This window comes from Peromyscus californicus, unplaced genomic scaffold (assembly GCF_007827085.1).
Source record: "Peromyscus californicus insignis strain IS unplaced genomic scaffold, ASM782708v3 Scaffold_6__1_contigs__length_162567912, whole genome shotgun sequence".
Taxonomy (NCBI): Eukaryota; Metazoa; Chordata; class Mammalia; order Rodentia; family Cricetidae; genus Peromyscus; species Peromyscus californicus.
In genome coordinates this window covers 87,853,361-87,876,756 of record NW_026294584.1, presented here as the reverse complement: position 1 = coordinate 87,876,756, position 23,396 = coordinate 87,853,361, and the positions used below count along the sequence as shown (strand labels likewise).

The following is a 23,396-nucleotide window of genomic DNA, read 5'->3' as shown; positions in this document are numbered from 1 at the left end:
GTGTTGGGGCAGGTGGCCTGGACAGCCAAGACCCAATGCACGGCCGAGTGCTCCAGACCATCTACAAGAAGCTGACCGGCTCCAAGTTCGACTGTGCCCTTCATGGAGACCATTGGGAAGACCTCGGCTTCCAGGGTGAGAAAAAAAGCGCCTGTTGTCTTGCTTTCTTGGTCTGATTGATTCCAGATTCCAGAGGGAGAGGCCGTCTTGAGTGAGGAGGAACATCCAGGAGGGGACAGAAGAGTCAAGGGCCCTAGGGGAGCACACAGGAGCATGGCTTTTATTTATTTATTTGTTTGTTTGTTTGTTTGTTTGTTTTTGAGACAGGGTCTCTTATAGCCTAGGCTGGCCTTGAACTTTGATCCTCCTGCTTCCCCCTCCCTAGCTGGTAGTCCCACCACACCCAGTTTATATAGTACTGGACATCCAGCCCAGAGCCTTTTTGCATGCCGGATAAGCGGTCTATCCACTGAGCTGCACCCTCCACCCTATACTGTTTTTTCCTTGGATCCTATCACATTTGTAAAGAATAAGAAACTATATTGCAGGGCATAATCCCAGCACCCAGGAGGCATAAGGAGGCAGATCTCTGTGAGTTTGAAGCCAGCCTGTTCTACAGAGAGATCCAGGCCAACCAGGATGCTGTAGTTTGCTGTAGTTGCAGTAACGGATTTCTACTGACCAAGAGATGTGTAGTTCAGTTGTTAGAGTGTTCAATCCCCAGCACCCCATAAAATGACAGTTTCACAGGGCAGTGGTGGCGCACGCCTTTAATCCCAGCTCTCAGGAGGCAGAGGCAGGCGGATCTCTGTGAGTTCGAGGCCAGCCTGGTCTACAGAGTGAGATCCAGGACAGCCAGAGTTATGCAGAGAAACCCTGTCTTGAAAAACAACAACAAAAAGATACAGTTCCGTGAACCTACACTTCCAGCGCTGGAGAAATGGAGGCAGTGGATCCAAAGTTTAAGGTTGGAGACCAGCCTGGACTCCACGGGACCCTGTATCAGACATGAAGAGAATGACCAGGAGGTCAGCAGTGCTGACTTCATTGTAAGGGACCTGGGAGAAAATCCATTTCCTTAACCTTTTGAGCTTCTAGAAACTTCCTGCGGACCTTATAGGCAGAAGGGCATCCCTGAGCTTGCTCCTACTATGTTTCTGCCTCCTTCTGCCTTCATGGACCCCTCTCCTGTGCATCCAGCCCACCAGATACCCCAAGACACTCGCCTCTCTGCTGAGAGCAGCCTTGATTTTGCATGCATCTTTATCTCCTTTGCTGTGTAGTGTGCCTCTACATTCTGAGGGTTAGAGTGTGGACGTCTTTGGAAGCGGGGATTGTTCTGACCACCAGAGCAGCTTTCTAATCTCTCGGGTACTTGGAGCATCTGCCTTACCTCAGGCGTTGTTCAGGTTGAGATTATCCTTGTTCTTGCTACAGTGCATGTTCAGTCGTACCCTGGGCATTCTGGCCATTACGTTCTCAGTCTCTGGGTCTTGTTTATCTCTTCTCTTCCAGCAGGCCTCCTCCGGTACTGGGGTCAGGGAGTAAGGGCTGACATCATTCACTGTATTGCATTCAGCTTCGATGAATACCAGTATCTGGGGGCGGTAGCAGGACTCTGTTACCGTTCCTCCGTGTCCCCTCCACTGGAGGATGGGGACAGGGGACGGGGGTCCTTAACACTAGACAGGGTAAATGCCGAGCTCCACACTTGGTGGCTTTCTCTAATGCGGCTAAGACCTGCCTGGGTTCAGTCAGACAACCTGGGCCCTCACTGGGATTTGCCAAGAAAGAGGAGGAGGCAGCGGCGTGGGGCCACATGGATCTCTATAGTGTTTGGTTGGAGTAGGTTAGATGTTATCTAAATTGGATCTGTCTTCCTGGCTGCCCTTCTCCTATCCCTTTGGCTAAAGAGCCAGCTTTTCTGGGGCCTTTTTGATCTGCTCTTAGTCTATTTTCTGTTGCTATCACAACAGGGTAATGTGCAGAAATGAGAAGCTTATTTGACTCCTGATTCTGATGGCTGTGAAGTCTAAGAGTATGACTCCAGAATCCTCTCGGTGTCTGTTGAGAGCCTTCTTACTGTGTCGTAACATGGTGGGGATATAGGAGAAAGGACAGGCCTGTGTCAGCTTGAGTCTTTCTTCCTCTTTTTGCCTTCCGGAGATGGTCTCTCTGCTGGCCTTGAACTTGCTATACAGACAAGGATGACCTTGACCGTCTCATCCCCCTGCCTCTACCTCCCAAGTGCTGGGATGACAGGCATGTTGACGAACATGCTCAGTTCACACTCTGCTGGAGATGGCACCCAGAGCCTCGTGTATGGCAGGCAATCACTCTGCCTGCCAAGCTCCACCCCAGCCCTATCTGTGTGAAGATCATGCTGGTAGTTGTGTGGGGAAATGACTACAGAAGGCTGTGGGAACAGAAGACTGCTGCCAGGGCAGTCCCGAGTGCCGAAGTGTCGCGTCCGCCTCGACCAGCAAGGAAGACGCGACACCAGGCTCTTCTCCAAGCAGTTTATTCAGGAACCTTGAACAATCTTCTGACCCCGGGGAAAGCCATCTTCTTCTTCTCTCTCTCTCTCTCTCTCTCTCTCTCTCTCTCTCCTCTCTCTCACTCTCTCTCTCTCTCTCTCTCTCTCTCTCCTATCTCTTCCTCCGATCTTATATCTCCTCTCGGGGAAAGCCAGCCCACGCCCTTTATAGTCACTGGGCAATCAACCCCATAGTGCCACGTGGACAATGCCGATAGGGTCAGACATACGCAAGCAAGCCAGATTAGGTCCAGGTGCACAGAAGCAAGCCAGATCCTAGCCTTAGCCAAATAAGGAGCACCTGCCATCGGGAAGGTGGAAGCCAGACACCGTGCCATCTTTGAGGCGCGGCCGTGCACGGCTCTCTACAGTTCCCCCTTTATTGTTTTAAGCAGCAGGCAAGAGCAGAGGTCTAATCTCTGCCAAAAAACAACTTGGACATTGTACTGGTGTTAGTCCAGGTGTCATCCACCCAGAGAACACTTGACCCGTCCGATACCCTTTTTTGCAGAGGTGGGAATTAGGTCATCAACCCACATGCAATTAGACTTGCTCTTCTTGGGTTTTGCAATACAGCTAGGCCCAAGTGCAGTGCACTAGCCTCGCATCCTGCGCAATCAAGCTTTTAATGCGGCCAGCCAGGCCTGGGGAGACTGTGCAGCCTCTATGGCTGTAAAGGCTTGGATAATCATGGCTGCATTGCACTGCTGAGAAACCCTTAAACGAACAATGCACCACAGGCACATCAGGGAGACAAGCACCAGTAGGCCTGCCAGGGCACCTAATCCCGCCCACTCCTTTAAAAAGGTGATAGAATTTTCGCAGCCAAGACATCATTTCCGCAGCGGAGGCCAGGTGCACACGGGTGGAGTTGACCGCAATGATCTCATTGCGCAGGATCTGGGTCAGGTTGTCAAACTCCACCGACCAGGTTCCGCTCGTGAGTCAATCCTCAGCTGCTCCCGCTGGCACGCTTGTCAGAATCAGGGCTATCAGGATCAGGCACATCAGCTTCCGGGGTGTCATCACGTCTCTCCGTCTGAGAGGCCCGCCGCACCAATCGTTCAGGTACCCAGATAGGGTCTAGCCGGTCCTGTGGGAAAACACAAACAGAACCTCCCGCCCATGTCAGCACGGGATCGGGGCCATGCCAGCTACCCGTGAGGATATCTTTCCACTTCACCATGCCCTTCATAGGGCTGTGTGGATTATGATGCCTATCTGCTGATGAACTTCCTGAGGCATCCAAATTCTTGAAATAAGGGAATGGAAAAGAAACAATCCTTTATATCCACGGCAATAATATACCAGGAGGCTGGCAGAGCCGATAGAAGCGGCAGCCCTCGCTGCACTGGACCCATGACCTGCATCTGATTATTAATAGCCTTAAGGTCATGTAACAATCGCCACTTTCCAGATTTTTTTTTTCTAATGACAAATATAGGTGTATTCCAAGGGGACACAGAGGGTCATATATGTCCAGCCTCAAGCTGTTCTTTTACTAGCTCTTCTGCCGCTGATAACTTTTCAGAGGAAAGTGGCCACTGAGGTACCCATACCGGGTCCTCTGTTTTCCAGGAAATGGGAATTCCTTCCTCAGTGGCCCCTATGAAAAACCCAGTCCCTGCCTAGGTGGTCTACTCTGCGCCTGAACTGGATCTTTTCTGCCTTGGAGAAACTTCCCCAAACCAAACCTAGGATGACATCCCATCTTCATCATACTCCACTAATTGTACTCCCATCTGCGGAGTCAGTAATTTTAAACCACACCGTTTTCGCTGTTAGCTCAGGTTTTTCTGTGTTGCATTGATTTTCCACAGATCTCAGCTGCGGATGCCTTGTTGTGCTGGTTCTGGCGTCCACCATTCTTAGCTTAGCGGCTTCTGCTTTTGAAAACCGCTCAGACTGCCTGCTTTGCAGTCTGCTAGGACACTAACCTTCTGTGTCTCAGGTTCTTTCACCACATACATTAAGCTTAGATTCACAATCAACATTTGCACCTTTTAAGCCTAAACTCACACTCAACATTTACACATTTTCTACTTATTTATACTCTTTAATGAAACTATAGAAGTTACCTTCTCCTTGAGGGCAGCTACGTTTGAGATGGCCCATTTTTCCACACCGAAAACATGCCCAGTGTTCCCTCCTTTCTTGTTACTAAGTTGCATAACTGCAGCCGCAAGGCCTGCGTTAGTTAGAGGTCCCCCTAATTCTAGACCTTTGTTCTTATAAGGGGTGATCGCAGCCTTGCATTCTTTGGTACATTGTTCATAAACTAGCTGCTTTATAAATGGCATCGCGGTATCTGGGCCCCCAAAGATTCTGCTTGCAGCCTCGACCATGCGGGCCACAAAATCTGAAAAAGGTTCCATAGGTCCCTGAAGGATCTTAGTAAGGTTACCGCTCACTTCCCCTTTATTAGGTAGGGACTTCCATGCCCTTGTTGCTAGTTGATTTATCTGGTCATGGTATCTCTGTTGAGTCTGGGCATTGAGAAACACTGGGCAAGCTAGCTGCATTTCAGTTCTAACCTTTCTCCAAACCTCCGGGTTACTCTTCTTAATCTAATTTCTTTGAAAGGAGCAGCTCGTTAAGAGCCAGAAAAATTGGGTGCAAAGAAATTGCGCCCATGATGCTAGCAGCACCTTTGCTTTCACTTTCTTTAATCTTCCTGCCCGCTTTTGTCGTGGTTCCACTTAACCTTCCTGTCCGCTTTGGTCGCGGCTCCACTTAATTTTCCCTGTCCGTTTTGGTCACGGCTCTACTTAATTTTCCCTGTCCGTTTTGGTCACGGCTCTACGTTTCCCGCTTTTATCGCGGATCCCCGCCTTACCTGGGGACTTACCAGTGCACTGCCCTGACTGTGAAGAGTTCTGAGCCTTAAAAGGGTTCCCCGTAAGGGCCACCACTTGTCGCGTCTGCCTCAACCAGCAAGGAAGACGCGACGCCAGGCTCTTCTCCAAGCAGTTTATTCAGGAACCTTGAACAATCTTCTGACCCCGGGGGAAGCCATCTTCTTCTTCTACTTCTTCTTCTTCTTCTTCTTCTTCTTCTTCTTCTTCTTCTTCTTCTTCTTCTTCTTCTTCTTCTTCTTTTCTCTCTCTCTCTCTCTCTCTCTCTCTCTCTCTCTCTCTCTCTCTCTCTCTCTCTCCCCCCTATCTCTTCCTCCGATCTTCTATCTCCTCCCGGGGAAAGTCAGCCCACGCCCTTTATAGTCACTGGGCAATCAACCCCATAGTGCCACGTGGACAATGCCGATAGGGTCAGACATACGCAAGCAAGCCAGATTAGGTCCAGGTGCACAGAAGCAAGCCAGATCCTAGCCTTAGCCAAATAAGGAGCACCTGCCATCGGGAAGGCGGAAGCCAGATGCCGCGCCATCTTTGAGGCGCGGCCGTACACGGCTCTCTACACGGAAGGATGGGCTTGTTTGGTCCCACAGAGCCCATCGGGGTGTGTCTGTAAGCAGGCTGTGCCTTGCATCCTCTTCTAGCCCAGCAGGGCCAGTCTCAGAGCAGTCTCCCAGCCAAGTCCTGGGAGCTCAGGGGATCCTCGCTTACTGTCACCCTGGTTTCTGGCACAGGAGCAAATCCAGCTACGGACCTGAGGGGGGCAGGCTTCCTGGCCTTGCTGCACCTGCTCTATCTGGTCATGGACTCGAAGACCTTGCTGATGGCCCAGGAGATCTTCCGCCTGTCTCATCACCACGTCCAGGTAGGGTTCTGGTGGGAAGGCAGAGGGGGAAGGCTGCGGGATGAGGACCTGAGCAGCCAGGAGGACTGCGCAGCTGAGTGTCAGGATGGCTTCTCTGTCAGAGGTCTTAGAATCTGAGCGCCACCATTCGTTAGCTGTGGGTCTTCAGCAAATCCCTCAGACACTCGGAACCTTGATTTCCTCATGTGCTGGATGGAAATCCTGGAGACTTGTTTTCTCTTCTTCTCTGTCACTGTGGTGAAGGTCTCTGGCAAGAGCTACTGAAGAAGGAAGGGGTGTTTGTTTGTTTGTTTGTTTGTTTGTTTGTTTGGTTGGTTGGTTGGTTGGTTGGTTGTTTTTCAAGACAGGGTTTCTCTGTGTAACCCTGACTGTCCTGGAACACTCTCTGTAGACCAGGCTGGCCTCGAACGCACAGAGATCGGCCTGCCTCTGCCTGCTAAGGAAGGGTTTGTTTTTGCTCACAGTTTGATGTTATAGTGTGTCAATGCCAGGGAGCTGCAGCAGCAGGAGCTTCAGGGGGCAGCTGGTCACATTGTGTCACAGTCAAGAAGCAACAGTAACTGCCAGAATGCTAGTGGACAGCTCACTTTGTCCGTTTCACATGGTCCCAGATCCCCTGCCCAGGGGATGGTCCTGCCCACAATTAAGATATGTGTCTCCATGTCAACAACATAATCAAGGCCCATATCCCAGGTGACTCCAGACACTGCCATTTGTCAGCACTGACCATCATGACTGTTAGCTGCCCACTGGGAGTATTCGATTGTCTATGATCATATTCACTAGGCACACAGTGGGGTTGCTGCTTCTGGTATTGGTAACCTCTTTCAACTCTGAAGGGACAGGGTTAGTTTTGGGGTGACCCATGATCTTAACCATCAGCCCAGTGATGGCTTTGGTAGCCCCTTAGTATCTCCTGCCCTTCGGGGATAGGTCTGATGGTTTTCCCATGTAGTGAAAGATAGTATTCACCTCAAAAGAAGACAGATGCAGCCTGCTTCCTCCCATTTGTCCACCCAAATTTGTCCACCCGGGGCTAGAAATTACTTCATTCAGTGAACAAAAAACAAAGATCTCTCCCACATCCCCGCCCACCCCCCACTAGTTATTTCTCATGGTGCTTGGGATGTGTCAGAGAACAAAACAGACGAGGCTCTTCCAGCAGAGATGACAGGATGATATTCTAAATGAATTCCAGAACTCATTCGAAAGTGCGAAGTGCTAAGGAAAGGGGGGGCGGTTAGGTGGGACACGGTGTTGAGTGGAGGAGGCAGGTTAACTCTGGACTGGTTAGTGGGGACAAGGTGTTGAGTGGAGGAGGCAGGTTAACTCTGGACTGGTTAGGTGGGACACGGTGTTGAGTGGAGGAGGCAGGTTAACTCTGGACTGGTTAGTGGGGACAAGGTGTTGAGTGGAGGAGGCAGGTTAACTCTGGGCTGGTTAGGTGGGACACGGTGTTGAGTGGAGGAGGCGGGGTTAACTCTGGGCTGGTTAGGTGGGACACGGTGTTGAGTGGAGGAGGCAGGTTAACTCTGGACTGGTTAGGTGGGACACGGTGTTGAGTGGAGGAGGAGGTTAACTCTGGACTGGTTAGTGGGGACACGGTGTTGAGTGGAGGAGGCAGGTTAACTCTGGGCTGGTTAGTGGGGACACGGTGTTGAGTGGAGGAGGCAGGTTAACTCTGGACTGGTTAGGTGGGACACGGTGTTGAGTGGAGGAGGAGGTTAACTCTGGACTGGTTAGGTGGGACACGGTGTTGAGTGGAGGAGGAGGTTAACTCTGGGCTGGTTAGGTGGGACACGGTGTTGAGTGGAGGAGGAGGTTAACTCTGGGCTGGTTAGTGGGGACACGGTGTTGAGTGGAGGAGGCAGGTTAGCTATGGGCTGGTTAGTGGGGACACGGTGTTGAGTGGAGGAGGCAGGTTAACTCTGGGCTGGTTAGTGGGGACACGGTGTTGAGTGGAGGAGGCGGGGTTAACTCTGGGCTGGTTAGTGGGGACACGGTGTTGAGTGGAGGAAGCGGGGTTAACTCTGGACTGGTTAGTGGGGACACGGTGTTGAGTGGAGGAGGCAGGTTAACTCTGGGCTGGTTAGGGGGGACACGGTGTTGAGTGGAGGAGGCAGGTTAACTCTGGACTGGTTAGGTGGGACACGGTGTTGAGTGGAGGAGGAGGTTAACTCTGGGCTGGTTAGGTGGGACACGGTGTTGAGTGGAGGAGGAGGTTAACTCTGGGCTGGTTAGGGGGGACACGGTGTTGAGTGGAGGAGGCAGGTTAACTCTGGACTGGTTAGGTGGGACACGGTGTTGAGTGGAGGAGGCGGGGTTAACTCTGGACTGGTTAGGTGGGACACGGTGTTGTGGAGGAGGCAGGTTAACTCTGGGCTGGTTAGTGGGGACACGGTGTTGAGTGGAGGAGGCAGGTTAACTATGGGCTGGTTAGGTGGGACACGGTGTTGAGTGGAGGAGGCGGGGTTAACTCTGGACTGGTTAGGTGGGACACGGTGTTGAGTGGAGGAGGCAGGTTAACTATGGGCTGGTTAGGTGGGACACGGTGTTGAGTGGAGGAGGCGGGGTTAACTCTGGACTGGTTAGGTGGGACACGGTGTTGAGTGGAGGAGGCAGGGTTAACTCTGGACTGGTTAGTGGGGACACGGTGTTGAGTGGAGGAGGCGGGGTTAACTCTCAGGGGATAAACTGAGTCTGGAAGGCTGTGGCATGGCAGCCAAGCCTGTGCCTAGGGTACCTGGTATTCCAGGCAGAGGGTGCAGCAGAAGCAAAGGTCACAAGAAACAGAGCATGCTGGGAGTGAGTAGAAGGAACAGGGCACACAGTGGGAGAAGAAGCCACCAAGGAAGCAGACCAGGCAGTAGGCCTCGTCAGTCACATGGTGGTTCCGGGTTTGTCCTCTGTTGCCTCAGGAATAACTGCAGAGCTGGAGCAGCATGGTGACATGTACAGGGACCTCACCCGCTGCCAGGTGAAGAGCAGTTTCTAGGGAGGTCCCTGTGGTCGTCCCAGTTCGGGGAGGCAGGGGCTTGGGAACAGGGACATTTCAGAGGAGGTGAATAAAATAAGACTCGTGTGCGTCTAAGAGAATAGAAGCATTGTGGGTTTTGATGGACTGGACAGAGGCTTAGGACTTAGGACAAGGAGGAAGTCAGTGATTTTTTAAAAAAAACTAAGAAGAACTAAGGGGAAAAAAAGAGGCATTGTGGCGCACGCCTTTAATCCCAGCACTCGGGAGGCAGAGGCCGGCAGATCTCTGGGAGTTTGAGGCTAGCCTGGTCTACAGAGCGAGATCCAGGTCAGCTAGAACCACATGGTTAGACCTTTTCTTAAAAAAAAAAAAAAAAAAAAGAAGAAGAAGAAGAAGAAGAAGAAGGTACCATCAAGAAAAAGCAGGAGTAGGGACTGGAAAGTCGGCTCAGTGGTTAAGAACACTGAATGCGCGGGGTGGTGGTGGCAACAGGCCTTAAGCCCAACACAGGGGAGGCAGAGGCAGGGGTTCGCTGAGTCTGAGGACAGCCTGGTCTACAGAATTGTTCCAGAACAGCCAGGGCTACACAGAGGAACACTGACTGCTCTTTAGAAAACCCGGGTTTGATTCCCAGCACCCATATGGTGGTTCACAATGGTCTGTCACTCCAGTTCTAGGGGATCTGACACTCTCCTGCCCTCCTCAAGCACCAGGCATGCATTGGGTGCACAGACATACATGCAAACACCACACACATAAAAAAATAAATAAGAACAAGTGCACATTCTGAGCTCCGTGTGGTGACACACAACAGTAATCCCAGCACTCAAGAGCCTGAGGCACCAGTTCAAGGCCCCATGTTGCGACTTCCAGGGGTTGGAAATGTAGCTATGAAAGAGCACTTACCTAGCAGGATCAGGGTGCAGGCTCAGTCCCCCAGCACTACCATAAAATAAATACCTGTAGTGAGTTGCACATAGCCTGGGCTACATATCAAGTTCAAGGCAAGCCTGGGCTAGCTAGCTAGAAAGAAAGGAGAGAGAGAGAGAGGAGGGGAGGGAATGAAGGAGAGGGAGGAGAAGGGCGATGATGGGGGGAAGGCAGCCATTCCAGTACCCCTCCCAGACCCTCTGTGGTTCCCAGAAGCCTGTGTTGTAAGAAGCCCTGCAAGCGATTCTGAAAATTCGTCAGTGGTAGAGGCCATGCTTTCAGTCATGGAGGTGGAGTGAGATGCCCTGGGACTGAGTGACAGCGCTTCCAACGTTACGTGAGTAGGATCCCAGGAGACAGAGCACCCGGGAAGTCAGGATGCAGCGTTGGCCTTGGCCTGGGGTCAGATGGTGCTGGCTGGTAAGACCTAAGGATTGCCAGGGCTGTCACTGGGAACGAAAACAGGACGATTTCAGAGGATATTAGAGACAAAGAGCCTTGGCTTGGATTAAGTTAAAAGGGAGTAGAGTGGGAGGAATGAATTTGAGACGGTAAATGTAGACTCAGTTTTCAGAGGATTTCGTGGCAAAGAGAAGCCAAGAAGGGTGAGTGTGTGTGTGTGTGTGTGTGTGTGTGTGTGTGTTCTTGTTTTTTAGTTTGCTTTTTTGCATTTAAGATTTTATTTTTATTTATGTGTATTTGTGTGTGTGTGTGTGTGTGTGTGTGTGTGTGTGTATGCGCACATGTGTGCAGTGCCCGTGGAGGCCTCGAAGAGGGTGCTGGATCCCCAGGAGCTGGAGTTACAGGAGGTTGTGAGCTGCCTGACATGGGTGCTGGGAACCTTCGAGAGCAACCAGTGCCTTAACCACTAGCCACTTCTCCAGCCCCTTATTTTGTTCTGTTTTGTTCTTAGTTTTTGTTTTTGTTTTTTTTTTTTTTGGTTTTTCGAGACAGGGGTTTCTCTGTGTAGCTTTGCGCCTTTCCTGGTACTCGCTTTGGAGACCAGGCTGGCCTCGAACTCACAGAGATCCACCTGGCTCTGCCTCCCGAGTGCTGGTATTAAAGGCGTGCGCCATGTTCTTAGTTTTTGAGTCAGCATTTCACTCTGTTGTCCGGGCTGTCCTGGAACTCACTGTGTAGCCCAGATTGTCCTTAAATACATAGTGATCCTCCTGCTTCAGCATTCCAAGGGCTAGGATTACAGGTGTCAGCCCCCATCCATGACAAGTGGTTATTTTCATGAAATTTCAAGTGTACAGAAAAGTTGTAAGTGGGAAATATTATCTAATAACGTAGAAAAAAATCAAAGTTAGAGCCTGGGGATGCAGCTCAGTTGGTAGAGTGCTTGCCTGGGGTACACAGAGCCCTGGGTTCAGTTCTGTTCTACCCAGATGACGGCGTATGACAGCCATATTTTCCGTTTTGTATGAGTGAGTTTTTTAACAATATAGTAAGCAAAAGTAAAAAAATAACTATCAGACTGGAGAGATGACATAGCATTAAGAGAACTGACTGATCTTCCAGAGGTCCCAAGTTCAATTCCTAGCACCACATGGTGACTCACAACCATCTATAGTGGGATCTGATGCCCTATTCTGCAGACAGTGCACTCATATAAGTAAACAAACAAACAAATAAATAATTTTAAAAAAAAGAATAAATATCAAGTAACAGATAAGAATTCTCATCAAATCAGGCAGTTACCACATCCAGCAGAAACGATGGGGGAGACCCTGCTCAAACACTTGTGCTGAAGTGCCTGACTGAGAGCGTTCTGGGCAAAGCAGGGTGGTCTCCATGGAGGAGCTTCCAGCTTCTTAGTCCGCTGCAGGCAGTTGAATGCCATGGGCTAAACAATAGTAAACCCATGTTGGAAATGGTTTGCCTTCTAGCTGGTCTCAGAGGTGCAATGTCTTTAATGCCCTCAGCTGTTGGCTGCTCTCCTCCCCCCCCCCACAACCCCCCACAGGGCTGGGACATCAGCCTGCCCCCAGGACAAGGAATCTCAGAGGACACTTGAGATATATAGGCTTGAGTCTGAGACAAGGGGGACTCTTGTCCTCAAGAGTCAACTCTCAACATGCACAAACAGCACATGACAATTTACCAATATAATACGTATTACAGGTCCCCAGGACCTGGCGTGTTAGGGCACACCTGTAAAATCAAGGTCATCCTAAGCTTCATAGCAAGTTCAAGGCCAGCCTGGATTCCAAGACACCCTGTTTAAGAAGAAAGGAATAAAAAAAATTTTTTTTTTTTTACGTGAGTATGGTAGCTCACACCTTTAATCCCAGTACTCTAGGAGTCAGAGGCAGATGGATCTGTTGTGAGTTCAAGGCCAGCCTGGTCTACATAGAAAGTTCCAGGTCAGCCAGGGTGACACAGTAGAACCCTGTCTCAAAAGTGGGACAGGGGCTGGGAAGGTGGCTTCGTTGGTAGAGTGCCTGCTTAGTATCCACGGGCCTTGTGTTCAGTCGTCGGCACAAAGCAGGCTTTGTGGTGCACACCTGGAACTCCAGCACTCCGGAGGTAGTCAGGACAGTCACAAGTCAGTGCCATCCTCAGCTAATGATGACTTAGAAGGCAGTAGGGAAAATGGGGAGGATGATTTAAAAGCGGGCTGCACCACCCTTCCACATACACACATACTCCGGCCCCCAGGGATAGGAAATGGCCATCGGTGCTTCCTGGTGCTGCCTGGAGACTGTGTCCCCAGCAGAGCGCCAGGTCCACAAATAGAGCGAGTATTGATTTATTCACGGGAACATTTGCTGTAATTAGATGCTTATCATCGTGCTATGCACATCACACATCACAGTACGACAGCTGTGCCAGTTGCACAGTGGAACATTTGGGAAGTAGGGGAAAGGTAAAAGATAGGCACAGACCCAGGGTTACACAGAGCTTGTTTGGGGGTGGAGTGCAGGAAGCCAGTCACGGCCCTGGAGTCTGGCAAAGGGGTTCCGGCAACCACATGAAAAGGTGCAAAGAACAAATGAAGCTAGGTGAGATCAGGCATCCATCAAGTGGCGGGAGGCAGGAAAATCGATAGTTCAAGGTCACCCTCCGTTACAGAGTACGTTCCAGGCCAGCCTGGGCTACATGAGACCCCATTTCAAAAAGGCAAAACACACAAACAGAACCAAATGAGACTGGCCCTGGTATTTACAGGATAATAAGTGGAGGTGTATTAGTTTACCTTTCTGTTGCTAGACAGACTACTTCCCAAAAGCAGCTGAAGGGAGGGAGGGCATAAGTGACCCAGATGGGCAGTCACATGGCATCCACAGTCACAAACAGAAAACAGGGAATGCTGCTGCTCGGCTGCTTTTAATCAGTCCAGGACACCAGCCCAACACCAGTATTTAGGGTGGCTTTCCCACCTCGGTTAACTAGAGAGAATCCTTCACCGACCTGCCCAGAGGCTTGTCTCTGGGGAGTCTAGACCCTGTCAAGTTGACAGTCAAGAATAAATATCAACTCTCCTCACCTCTGCTCACACAGCACTCCTAATTAAATGCAGTGGATACAAGAAAAGACGTGGAAGTAGGAAGGGGCTTGTTAGAGAGAATGGGGTAAGGTAGGGTATTGAGGGGATGTGATCAAAGTACTGTGTGTGTGTGTGTGTGTGTGTGTGTGTGTGTGTGTGTGTGTGTGTGTAATTGTGAAAAGTTAAATAAAGACTCCTAAAAGTGAACCACCACACAGAACAAAGAGCCAAGTTTAGAATGAAGGGAAGGGCAGGTGGTTGGGACCCTGCCTCCACCCTATCATGGGGCCAGATTGACTTGGATCATCATTGGCTTGGATCAATGCACTTTTTAAAAATTACGTTATTTTTATTTTTATGTGTATGGATGTTTGCCTGTATGTATGTCTATGTGCCCAAGGAGGCCAGAAGAGGGCATCAGCTCCCCTGGAAATGTAGTTACAGAGGTTGTGAGCCACCATGTGGGTGCTGGGAGTCACACTCGTGTGTTCTGGAAGAGCATCCACCAGTCTCGACCACGAGCCGTCTCTCTAGCCCCTTATCTTATTTTAAATTCTTTGTATACATGTGTGTCTGTGTGTAGGTATGTTCACATGAGTGCAGGTGCCTGTGGAGGCCAGAATAGGGCTCATGGTCCCATGACGGAGAATGCGATTGTGAGCCTCCTCATGTGGGTGCTGAGAACCAATGTGAGAACAGTAGTGTGTGTGTGTGTACATGCTTGTGTGCATGCACAAGCACACGAAAAAGGACATCTTGTGGGAGTTCGTTCTCTCCTCTTGCCATGTGGGTCCTGGGGATCAATTCCGGTCTTTGGGTTTGGCGGCGAACCGGCTGAGACATCTCACCAGCTCCATTATAGGCTTTCTGGTAGAGAGACTGGCCTCAAACTCACTCTGTAGCCAGCACTAGCCGTGAATTCCTGATCCTCCTGCTTCTGCTTCCTGACCAATGCACTTTAACGTCTTATTTTGTAGTGATTTTTGAAGGGCACTCCCACACAGTGGGGGCTCCCTTCCAGACCCCGAATTAGGCACAAACCACACCCAAACACCTGTTTTCACAGAGAGAGCCTTTATTAAGTGGGGACGAAAAGTTGAAGTGGCCGCTTTCCGACTCAGGCAGAAAGCGGCAGCCAGTGACCTTGCAGGTGTAATGAGAAGAAGGGGAGGTCTGTGTTAGAATGGGCTAGGATGGGGTGGGGAAGGAGATGGGGATGAGGGAGAAGGGGACAGGAAAAGGGGCAGGGGTATTTGTCCCTGAGGGACAAAGAACTGTCTCTGGATAGAAAGGAGACAGATGTGGCCCATAGGAAAATGGCCGTTTATGAAGGTAAAGGGGGAAACCCAGTGTTAGGATGACGTGTTTAATTTTGATTGATCACGTTAATTAAGTGAACCAAAGGGGACTTTCGATTGCTGGACTTTGGTAGTCAGCCTCAGGAGGAGGAAGTGGCCAAATAAGGGACTAGACCTTGGTGGCTAGTTTCAGGAACGTAATCTAATGATAAGCGAGGCAGAGGGAATGGGGGAGAAGGGCAAGGCCTGCCAGAGCCACATGCTCTAGGGGGCTAGTGTCCCTTCAATTTTACAGTTATAGAAAACTTGCCAAAGGACACCAGAGAGAGCAGCATATGCCGTTCATTCCACTTCCCAGCCATCTTCCCTCTGCCTGTTATTGCAAACAGTGACTGCCCGGTGCACATCTGGAGACCTTTGCTCTGGTCTCCTTCATTTTCTGCTGTCGCTCTTTTGCACGTGGATCATTGCATCTTGTCTCGTCTCCTTGTCTCCTCCAGCCCGTAGGAGTCTTTGTCTTTCACGACCTTGACACATTAAAGGACCCGTGCTCAGTTCTTTTGTAGACTATCCCTCAGTTTAGGTTTGTCTCTCCTTTTTTTAAATTCAGCTGAAAGTTTGCATTTGGGGCACAGTGGCTCCATGTATGTAACGTGCTTTCCTGGGTGCCTGGTACCAAGGCGCACACACACAGTCTTCTGTGTGTTATTCCTGTGGTGTTAGCTTTGGTTAAGATGGTGTCCTCTGGTCCATGTCCATTTAAATAAGGTTTCTATTTCCCCTTACAATTAATAACCATCTTACCAAAAAATACTTTGAAATTATACAAATGTCTTGTTTACCCTCCAATTTGCACCCATCCACTTTTTAAGATGAGATTTATTTTTAAAATAATGCATATAATTATGTGTGCATATGAGTGCATGTGCCTGCAGAGCTAGAGACTTCAGATCCCCTGGCACTAAAGTTAAGGTGGCTGTGAGCCACCTGATGCCTCCCAGGCTTCAGTGACCCTCCGCTGCCTCCCAGGCGGCTGTTAGCAAGTGTATACCTCCACCCCTGACTATAATCCCAGTGTTTCAGGGTGAAAGTTCGATGCCAGCTGGGCTACACAATAAGACCTGGTCTCAAAACACAAAACAAGTAACAATGTGAAGTTTGTTTGTTTTGTTTTGTTTCGTTTTGTTTTGTTTTGTTTCGAGACAGGGTTTCTCTGTGTAGTTTTGGTGCCTGTCCTGGATCTCATTCTGTAGACCAGGCTGGCCTTGAACTCACAGAGATCTGCCTGGTTTTGCCTCCCGAGTGCTGGGATTAAAGGCATGCGCCACCACTGCCCGCCACCATGTGAAGTTTGACCTCCAAAACATGGAGTTTTCCAGATGCAGTCTCTGGGACATGTTGAACCAGAAGCCATGTCTGTTTCCTCCTAAAAAGATGGCTGAGGGCCATGGAGATGGCTCAGCAGGTAAAGGCCCTTGCTGCCCAGGAACCACACAGTTGAAAGAAAACTGATTCCTACAAATTGTTCTCTGACCTTGACACACGGGCCACTGCGTGTGCACCTGCCACACACAAGTAAATGAGTATAATCAAGAAAACCTGTTATGGGATAGAGCAGTGACTGAGCAGTGAAGAGCACTGGCTGCCCCTCCAGAGGACCCGGGCTGGTTCCCAGCACCCACACGGCGCTTGCAGCAGTCTATAGGTCCAGTCCCAGGAGATTGGTGCCTTCTCTTGACCTGCCAGGCACACGTGGAACACAGACATACATACAGGCAACATGCCCATACACGTAAAGTTAAAAATATTTTTTAAAAAAGAAAAGACTTAAGAGAGAGCTTAAGTTTCAGGTGCCTGTCATGCCCCCTGCTAAAAGAGAATTGACTCAAGCAGGGTGGTGGTGGCATACATCTTTAATCCCAGCACTCAGGAGGCAGAGGCAGATCTCTGAGTTCGAGGCCAGCCTGGTCTATAGAGTGAGATCCAGGACAGCCAAGGTTACACAGAGAAACCTGTTTTGAAAAAAAAAAAAAAAGAGAGAGAGAGAGAGAGAGAGAATTGACTGAAACCTCCAGATGCTGAGAGACCCCAGCCTCCGTGCATTCCAAGGCTTTTAGCACTTTGTCCCGAAAAACAGCACTGTCCCCTGAGAGAAGTGGGACATGCCAGTCTCCTTTATTGAATCACCTTGTAGCTATGCTGACAGTGATTGACCAGCTTTCCAGGAGGCATCTCTTCAGCACTGTGTGTGCAGTTCTGAGAAGTCCAGTATTATGCACAGAGCAGGCATTCAGAAGCGGTAGGGCTGGACCAAGAGTCCACACCAGTGGTCCCAGTCAGCACCTCACTCCAGAATCACCTGGGATGTACCCATGTCACACCCCAGAATCTTCAGGAGTGAGGCCAGCTGAGCCTCAAAAGATGTTTGGATCACCCTGCTTTGGTATTCAAAAATATTCAAGTCCAAAAGAAAGACATGGATGCAAATGAAAATGCAAAAAGATGCCCAGGAGGAACACAAGTTCGAGGCCAGCTTGGTCTACATCGCAGGTGCCAACACAGCCAGAGCTGCATGGTGAGACCCTGTGTCAAAACACGAAAGTGATGGGATGTAGTAGAGTTGGTCGAATGCTTGCTTAGCCTTCACGAGGCCCTGGGTTCGATCCCCAGCCCCACACAATGGGCATGGTGGCACATGACTGTAATCCCAGTATTCGGCCGGTGGATGGAAGTTCAAGAGCAAGAGTTGGAGAGATGGCTCCACGGTTAAGAGTACTGGCTGCTCTTCCAGAGGACCCGGGTTCAATTCCCATCACCCACATGGCAGCCCACAACCGTCTGTAATTCCAGTTCCAGGGGTCCAACACCCTCTTCTAGCCTCCTCAGGCACTAGGTACACACATGGTACACAGACATACATGCAGACAAAACAGTCATATCATACACATTAAATAAGTAATTAGCCGGGCGGTGGTGGCGCACGCCTTTAATCCCAGCACTCGGGAGGCAGAGCCAGGCGGATCTCTGTGAGTTCGAGGCCAGCCTGGGCTACCAAGTGAGTTCCAGGAGAGGCGCAAAGCTACACAGAGAAACCCTGTCTCGAAAAACCAAAAAAAAAAAAAAAAAAGTTCAAGGTCGACCTTGGCTACAAAGAGAGTTTACGTCAAGCATGGGATCTGTGAAACCCGGTCCAATATGAAAAAAGAGGGAGTTGGATGCAGCTCTAGTTTGGACTAACCTCGTATGGAGTCCTAGATTCCAGGCCTTAAGTTACCGTTAAGTATTTTGGTATGTAAGGTGGAAAGCAGGGCCAGTATCAGCGGCAGCCGCTCCTGCCAGCCACATGCGGCAGAAGAAGCACATAAGGCAGAGCCGGCTGCCACTGACCTTCGTTCCTCCATTCCAGCAATTCCCTTTCTGTGTGATGTCTGTGAACATCACCCGCATTGCCATCCAGGCCCTGAGGGAAGAGTGTCTCTCCAGGTGAGTCCCTGTCGGATCAGAGTGACCCAGCAGAGCCTGGTCCATTCCCATCCATGCCTCATTCTCCACAGCTCTGCTGGGTCTCAGATCTGGACATGTCCCGTGCACCAGCCACCTCGCCTCCCTAACCTGACCAAATGCTTGGGGAATGGTGGGGTGGGGCACCCTGACTGGGTCACCCTGACTGGGTCGGCTGGGAAGCGGGGGCACCGGAGTCAGGTTTGGCTGAGCAGGTCACCTCTGTCCTGCAGGGAATGTAACCGGCGGCAGAAGGTCATCCCGGTGGTGAACAGCTTCTACGCGGCCACTTTCCTTCACCTGGCGAGGGAGTGGAGGACCCAGCAGAGGACCATCTCAGACTCGGGCTTTGTCCTCAAAGGTGCGCACTTTCTCCTGTGGAGTACTGCGTTTCCCTCCACTCTCCTACCCCCCACTTCTCCTCCCCTCTCCTCCCCTCCCCTCCCCCAGAACCCCTGGGGCCTGCTGTCTCTCCCTTCTCTGCCGCCATGCCCATCCCGTCTGTCTGTCCATGCACTTCTGTCCCTTGCCTGTTACTTGTTTGCGTGTCTGAGCAGGGTCTCGCTACAAGGCCCTGGCCGACCTGGAACTCGCTGCGTAGACCAGAATGGCCTTGAATTTATGGCAGTCCATCTGCCTCTGCTTCCTGACTGCAAAGATTACAGGCGTCCAGCCTGCTCTTCAGAGGGAGTTCCGGGACCGTAGTCCTAGACTCAGAGAAACCCTGTCTCAAAGAAGAAAAAAAAAAGATTACGGTGTGCTTGGTGGGCCGGCCGTATATGTCTGATGACTGGTTGTTGTTGTTATTTTTGTTTAGATTTTTGAGATAGTCTCACACTGTAGCCAGGCTACAGTCCTCCTGCTCCATTCCCCTGTGTTGGGATTACAGTCTTGACCATTCGTGGTTCTTTAGCCAGGCTACAGTCCTCCTGCTCCATTCCCCTGTGTTGGGATTACAGTCTTGACCATTCGTGGTTCTTTACCATCACATCAAACAACAACAACAACAACCCACATCTTCTGAACCAAAAATTTAAAGCTCAACAGGCAGTTCTCTGTGAGGTCAAGGCCAGCCTGGTCTGCATGTGAGTTTCAGGCAAGCCAGAGCTACATAGTAACAAACAACAAAACAGGACGGACAAAATGGCTCAGTGGTTAGAGGGCCTACTGCTCTTGCAGAGAACCCACTTGGTTCCCAGCACCCACACTGGGCAGCTCACCTCTGCCTGTAACTCCAGCTCCAGAGAGATACCGTTCCTCTGACCTCTGAGGCACACTCACGTGCACATATACACACTCAGACTTATATGCATATTTTGAAAAATAATAAGTCTTGAAAACACACAGTCAGTAAAAGTTGGGGCTGGGATGTGGTGCTGTTGTTAAAGCTCCTGCCTGGCATGCGGGAGCCCTGGGTTCAATTCCCGGAGCCGCACAAGCTGTGTGGTGGTTCAAGCCTGTAATCTCGGCACTTTATAGGTGGAGATAGGAAGATAAGAAGTTCCAGGTCTACAGGAGACCTGTCTCAAACGGAACAGAACAAAACAAAAAAACGTGAAAGCTAGGGCTGGAGAGATGGTTCAGCGCTTGAGAGAGAGCACTGGATGCTCCTCCACAGGACTGGCCTCTAACCCAGCACCCACATGGGGCTCACAACTCCAGATCCAGGGGATCTGGCGCCCTCTTCTGACCTCCTCAGGCATCAAGCACACGTGGTACACAGACATACATTCAAGTAAAACTCCATACATATAAAATAAAATAAAAAATTTTAAACTACAGCATGTGAGGTCTAGCAGTTAGCTCGATTCTCCAGAGTTGAGATCTCTGTCACAAGGAAGAAGCGGTCCCTGGGCTCTGTCAGGTTTTGCCATCTTTGATGACTGTTTTACTCCTGTCTCTAAAGGACAGGGTTGGACGTGTTCACAGGGCCATTGGACTTGAGGCCCTGTGTCCCCCAGGTCCCCTCAGCCCTCAGTTCCCAATCTCCTCTGTTCCAGACTTGGAAGTATTGGCCAAGAAGAGCCCCAAACGGCTGCTCAAGACTCTGGACGCCTACCTAGCCCGGGTGTCAAAGGGACAGGCCTCCTTGTTGGGGGCACCGAAGTGCTCTGGATCACAAGGGCCTCACTCCAAGGATCTCACCTTCACAGGCGTGTGTGACCTGCAGTCTCACTCACTGGAGAGTGCAGGCTTGATCTGACCCACCCCGGGGACCATTCCTAGAAAGGCCAGCCGGGTCGCTGGAGCATTCAGAACCCAAGAGCCGTGTCTGGACCAAAGCCCTTCCTGCCTCTGCGGGTGAGATTAGGAAGCTCCCACGTGGGCGTAGTGAAGCCCATTCAGGCAGCTAGAATTTACCTCCTTGCCGCTTTTGAAGCAAGGAGAGTTTTCTGTCGTTCCCCGCTGGGCTCCAGTTCACAAGGTTAGGCTCCCAATACCTCAGTGGAAGTAAACAGACCACAAAGTAGGAGAGCGGCGTCTGAACAGTCTACCCATCCGCACCTAGAGGAAGAGTTCTGGAAGCTGCTGACAACCCAGCAGCTGCCCGCAGAGTCTGAGGTTGGAATTGGAGAGGCAGAGGCAACAATACCTTCGGCCAGCAGGGGGCAGCACAGCACAGTTAAAAGCGATTGACTGATGGCCAGGCCTCTCCTTCAACCACCTCGATTTTCAGGACACTTATTTCCACCTTTCTCCTCCTACCCCTAGCTCCTTGCCCACCATGATTTGTGATCTGGAAATGGGCACTCGGCTAGCTAGACTAGTTATCGTGGCGCCCGATCCCCACCGCCCACAGGCTGGGGGCTCCTAGGGAGACCACGCACCAGGTTAACTGGTTATCTGGCCTGGCTGAGAGGCGCTGGGAACTCGCTCACCCACCAGCAGTTTTAGAATAAAGGAATTGTTGTAGTCCCTAGTGTTTTCTTCCAAGACAGTTCAGGGCCTTCCTGCGCCCCGTTGTCTGGGCACCAGATTGAGCTGGGCAGGTTAGCGCCTAGGGTGCAAGTGGGGCTGCAGACGCCTCAGAGCCCCCGATGGAGAGGCTTCCTGCGCCCGGGCTCCCTGCCGCCTCAGTTCCCCTGGCTGCACCTGCAGGCCCGGGGACGTCGTATTTATTATTGTTTGTGTGTATGATATGGGATGTGGGGCACACACGACATGACGTGGGCATCAGAAGACAGCTTTGTGAAGTTCTCTTTCTCCACCTTTAGGTTCTGGAGATTAGTTGTCTGGCTTTTGTGGCAAGCTCCTTACCCATCTGGCCCAGCCAGGCCAGGAGACGCCTGGCAAGCTCTAGCCAGTGAGCACCGTGGCTCTTGTTAGAGTTGACTAGTGTGGTGTCCACCCCAGGCTGTTCCTGCATTTGCTTCAGGGCCTGGCTGTTCTCCCTCGCCCCAGCCCTCACCTAACACCCTAAAACCTAAGGCTCCCTGCGCGCCTCTGGCTTCCCGCAAGTGAAGCTGTAGAAGCTGCCCATCTCTGCTTGTGTTTCAGGCCACTCCAAATCTGGCCCAGAGATGGCACCAACAGAGGCTTCCCAGTGTGCTATATGCCCTGCAGTTGGCCCTGTCGGATTTACAGGGTCTCAGAATGTTTGTTACCAGACCTCTTCCTCCCGCAGACAGGTCACAGAGGTTACGGGGCTGGGAGAGGTCAGTCTGGGTGCTTCCTTCCTTCCTGGCCGCTTCCCTTGCTCTGAGCCTGCAAGGCTGACTCGGCAGCATCCACTGGAAACACGGGATCCCAGCATGTCAGGCCACATGGGCCCTAGGAGGGTCTGGCTGGAAGGGAGCCAGCACCCCCAGCAGGGAGGGGCACTTCATCCAGACCAGGGTGTGCACAGCTCCAGGATAACTCAGGAATCTGTTCTGGTGGGGTGGAGGTGGAGAGAGGAGGCCTCTGAGAGCTGGGAGCTGCATTTTTCTTGGAGGTAGGGAGTCTCCATAAATCTAAAACGGGCGGAATCACTGGGTGTGTCTTCCTCTCTCCTGGCATGTGCTCCTCTGTGGAAGTCTCAGGGAAAACTGAGGGGAGGGTCCACAGAGGAGTCACCTTCCTTTGCTTCTTGGCACAACACCAAAAAGATGAACTTGTCAGACTTTCTGGCTTTGTGTGGGACAGAAGAATCAGTGTGTCACAGCTCAGAAGCCGCAATAACCCTTAGGACACAGGACGGGTGGCTCGGGGTGGCTGCCTCTAGGCCTCTCAGCCTCTGGTCCAGGCTCACCAAGACACCACCCTCTTGCTACGCCTTCAGGGTGGGGGCCTCTTTGTGACACGCTCCTTCACGCTCTCTAGCTTGTTTTGAGATAGGGTCTCATAGAGCCTAGGTTGACCTTGAACTCACTATGTAGCAAAGGCTAAACTCATGATCCTCCTGCCTCTACCTCCTAAGTGTGTCAGGATTACAGGCTTGTACCTCCGTACCTGGCTCAGGTTCTCTCTTCTCCCCAGCACACGCTCTCTGCCCTCCTCAATATTCCATACTGTGTCATTAACAAGAAATAGAACCAGGCCTGTGACCAGGGAGAACACCAGTTATCAGAAGCAGGGCCTCACACACACACACACACACACACACACACACACACCACTGGTCCTGGGCTGATGAGCCAAACACGAAACCCAGTGCAGTAAGAGAGAACAGGGGGCCTACTCAAGGGCTGTGGCACATTCTGTTGCTGGGTGAGTGTAATCATTTAAAACGGCCTCCTGGGTGCTTACTGGGGCAGCTGAGGAAATACTGGTTTGAACAGAAATCTAGCCCCAGCCCCAGCCCCAGCCTTCTCCCGGCTGGGAATGTGAGACTTGAACGAAACCCTGGCCTGAAAGCAATGCCAAGGCCTGGCACTGTGCCACCTCCCTATTGGGTTCTGGGCATGGTGGGGGTTGGATAGCGGCTCCACTGGGAGTCCTGGCCATGCAGAGCCAGTGCTGGGC

General features: G+C 51.1%; 1 protein-coding gene across 2 annotated transcripts in view; it reads left to right on the top strand.

Moving 5' to 3' along the window:
* Nucleotides 1-21,365, top strand: part of Elmod3 (ELMO domain containing 3) — a 35,470-nt gene extending 14,105 nt beyond the window's left edge. For both annotated transcript variants that reach the window (XM_052719008.1, XM_052719007.1), the window contains exons 7-11: nt 13-135; nt 6,123-6,253; nt 18,358-18,434; nt 18,686-18,813; nt 20,453-21,365. In XM_052719008.1, the coding sequence (XP_052574968.1) occupies nt 13-135; nt 6,123-6,253; nt 18,358-18,434; nt 18,686-18,813; nt 20,453-20,655 (662 nt within the window). In that variant the 3' untranslated portion in view covers nt 20,656-21,365. The remainder of the gene's footprint in view (nt 1-12; nt 136-6,122; nt 6,254-18,357; nt 18,435-18,685; nt 18,814-20,452) is intronic.
* Nucleotides 21,366-23,396: the final 2,031 nt, after the last annotated feature.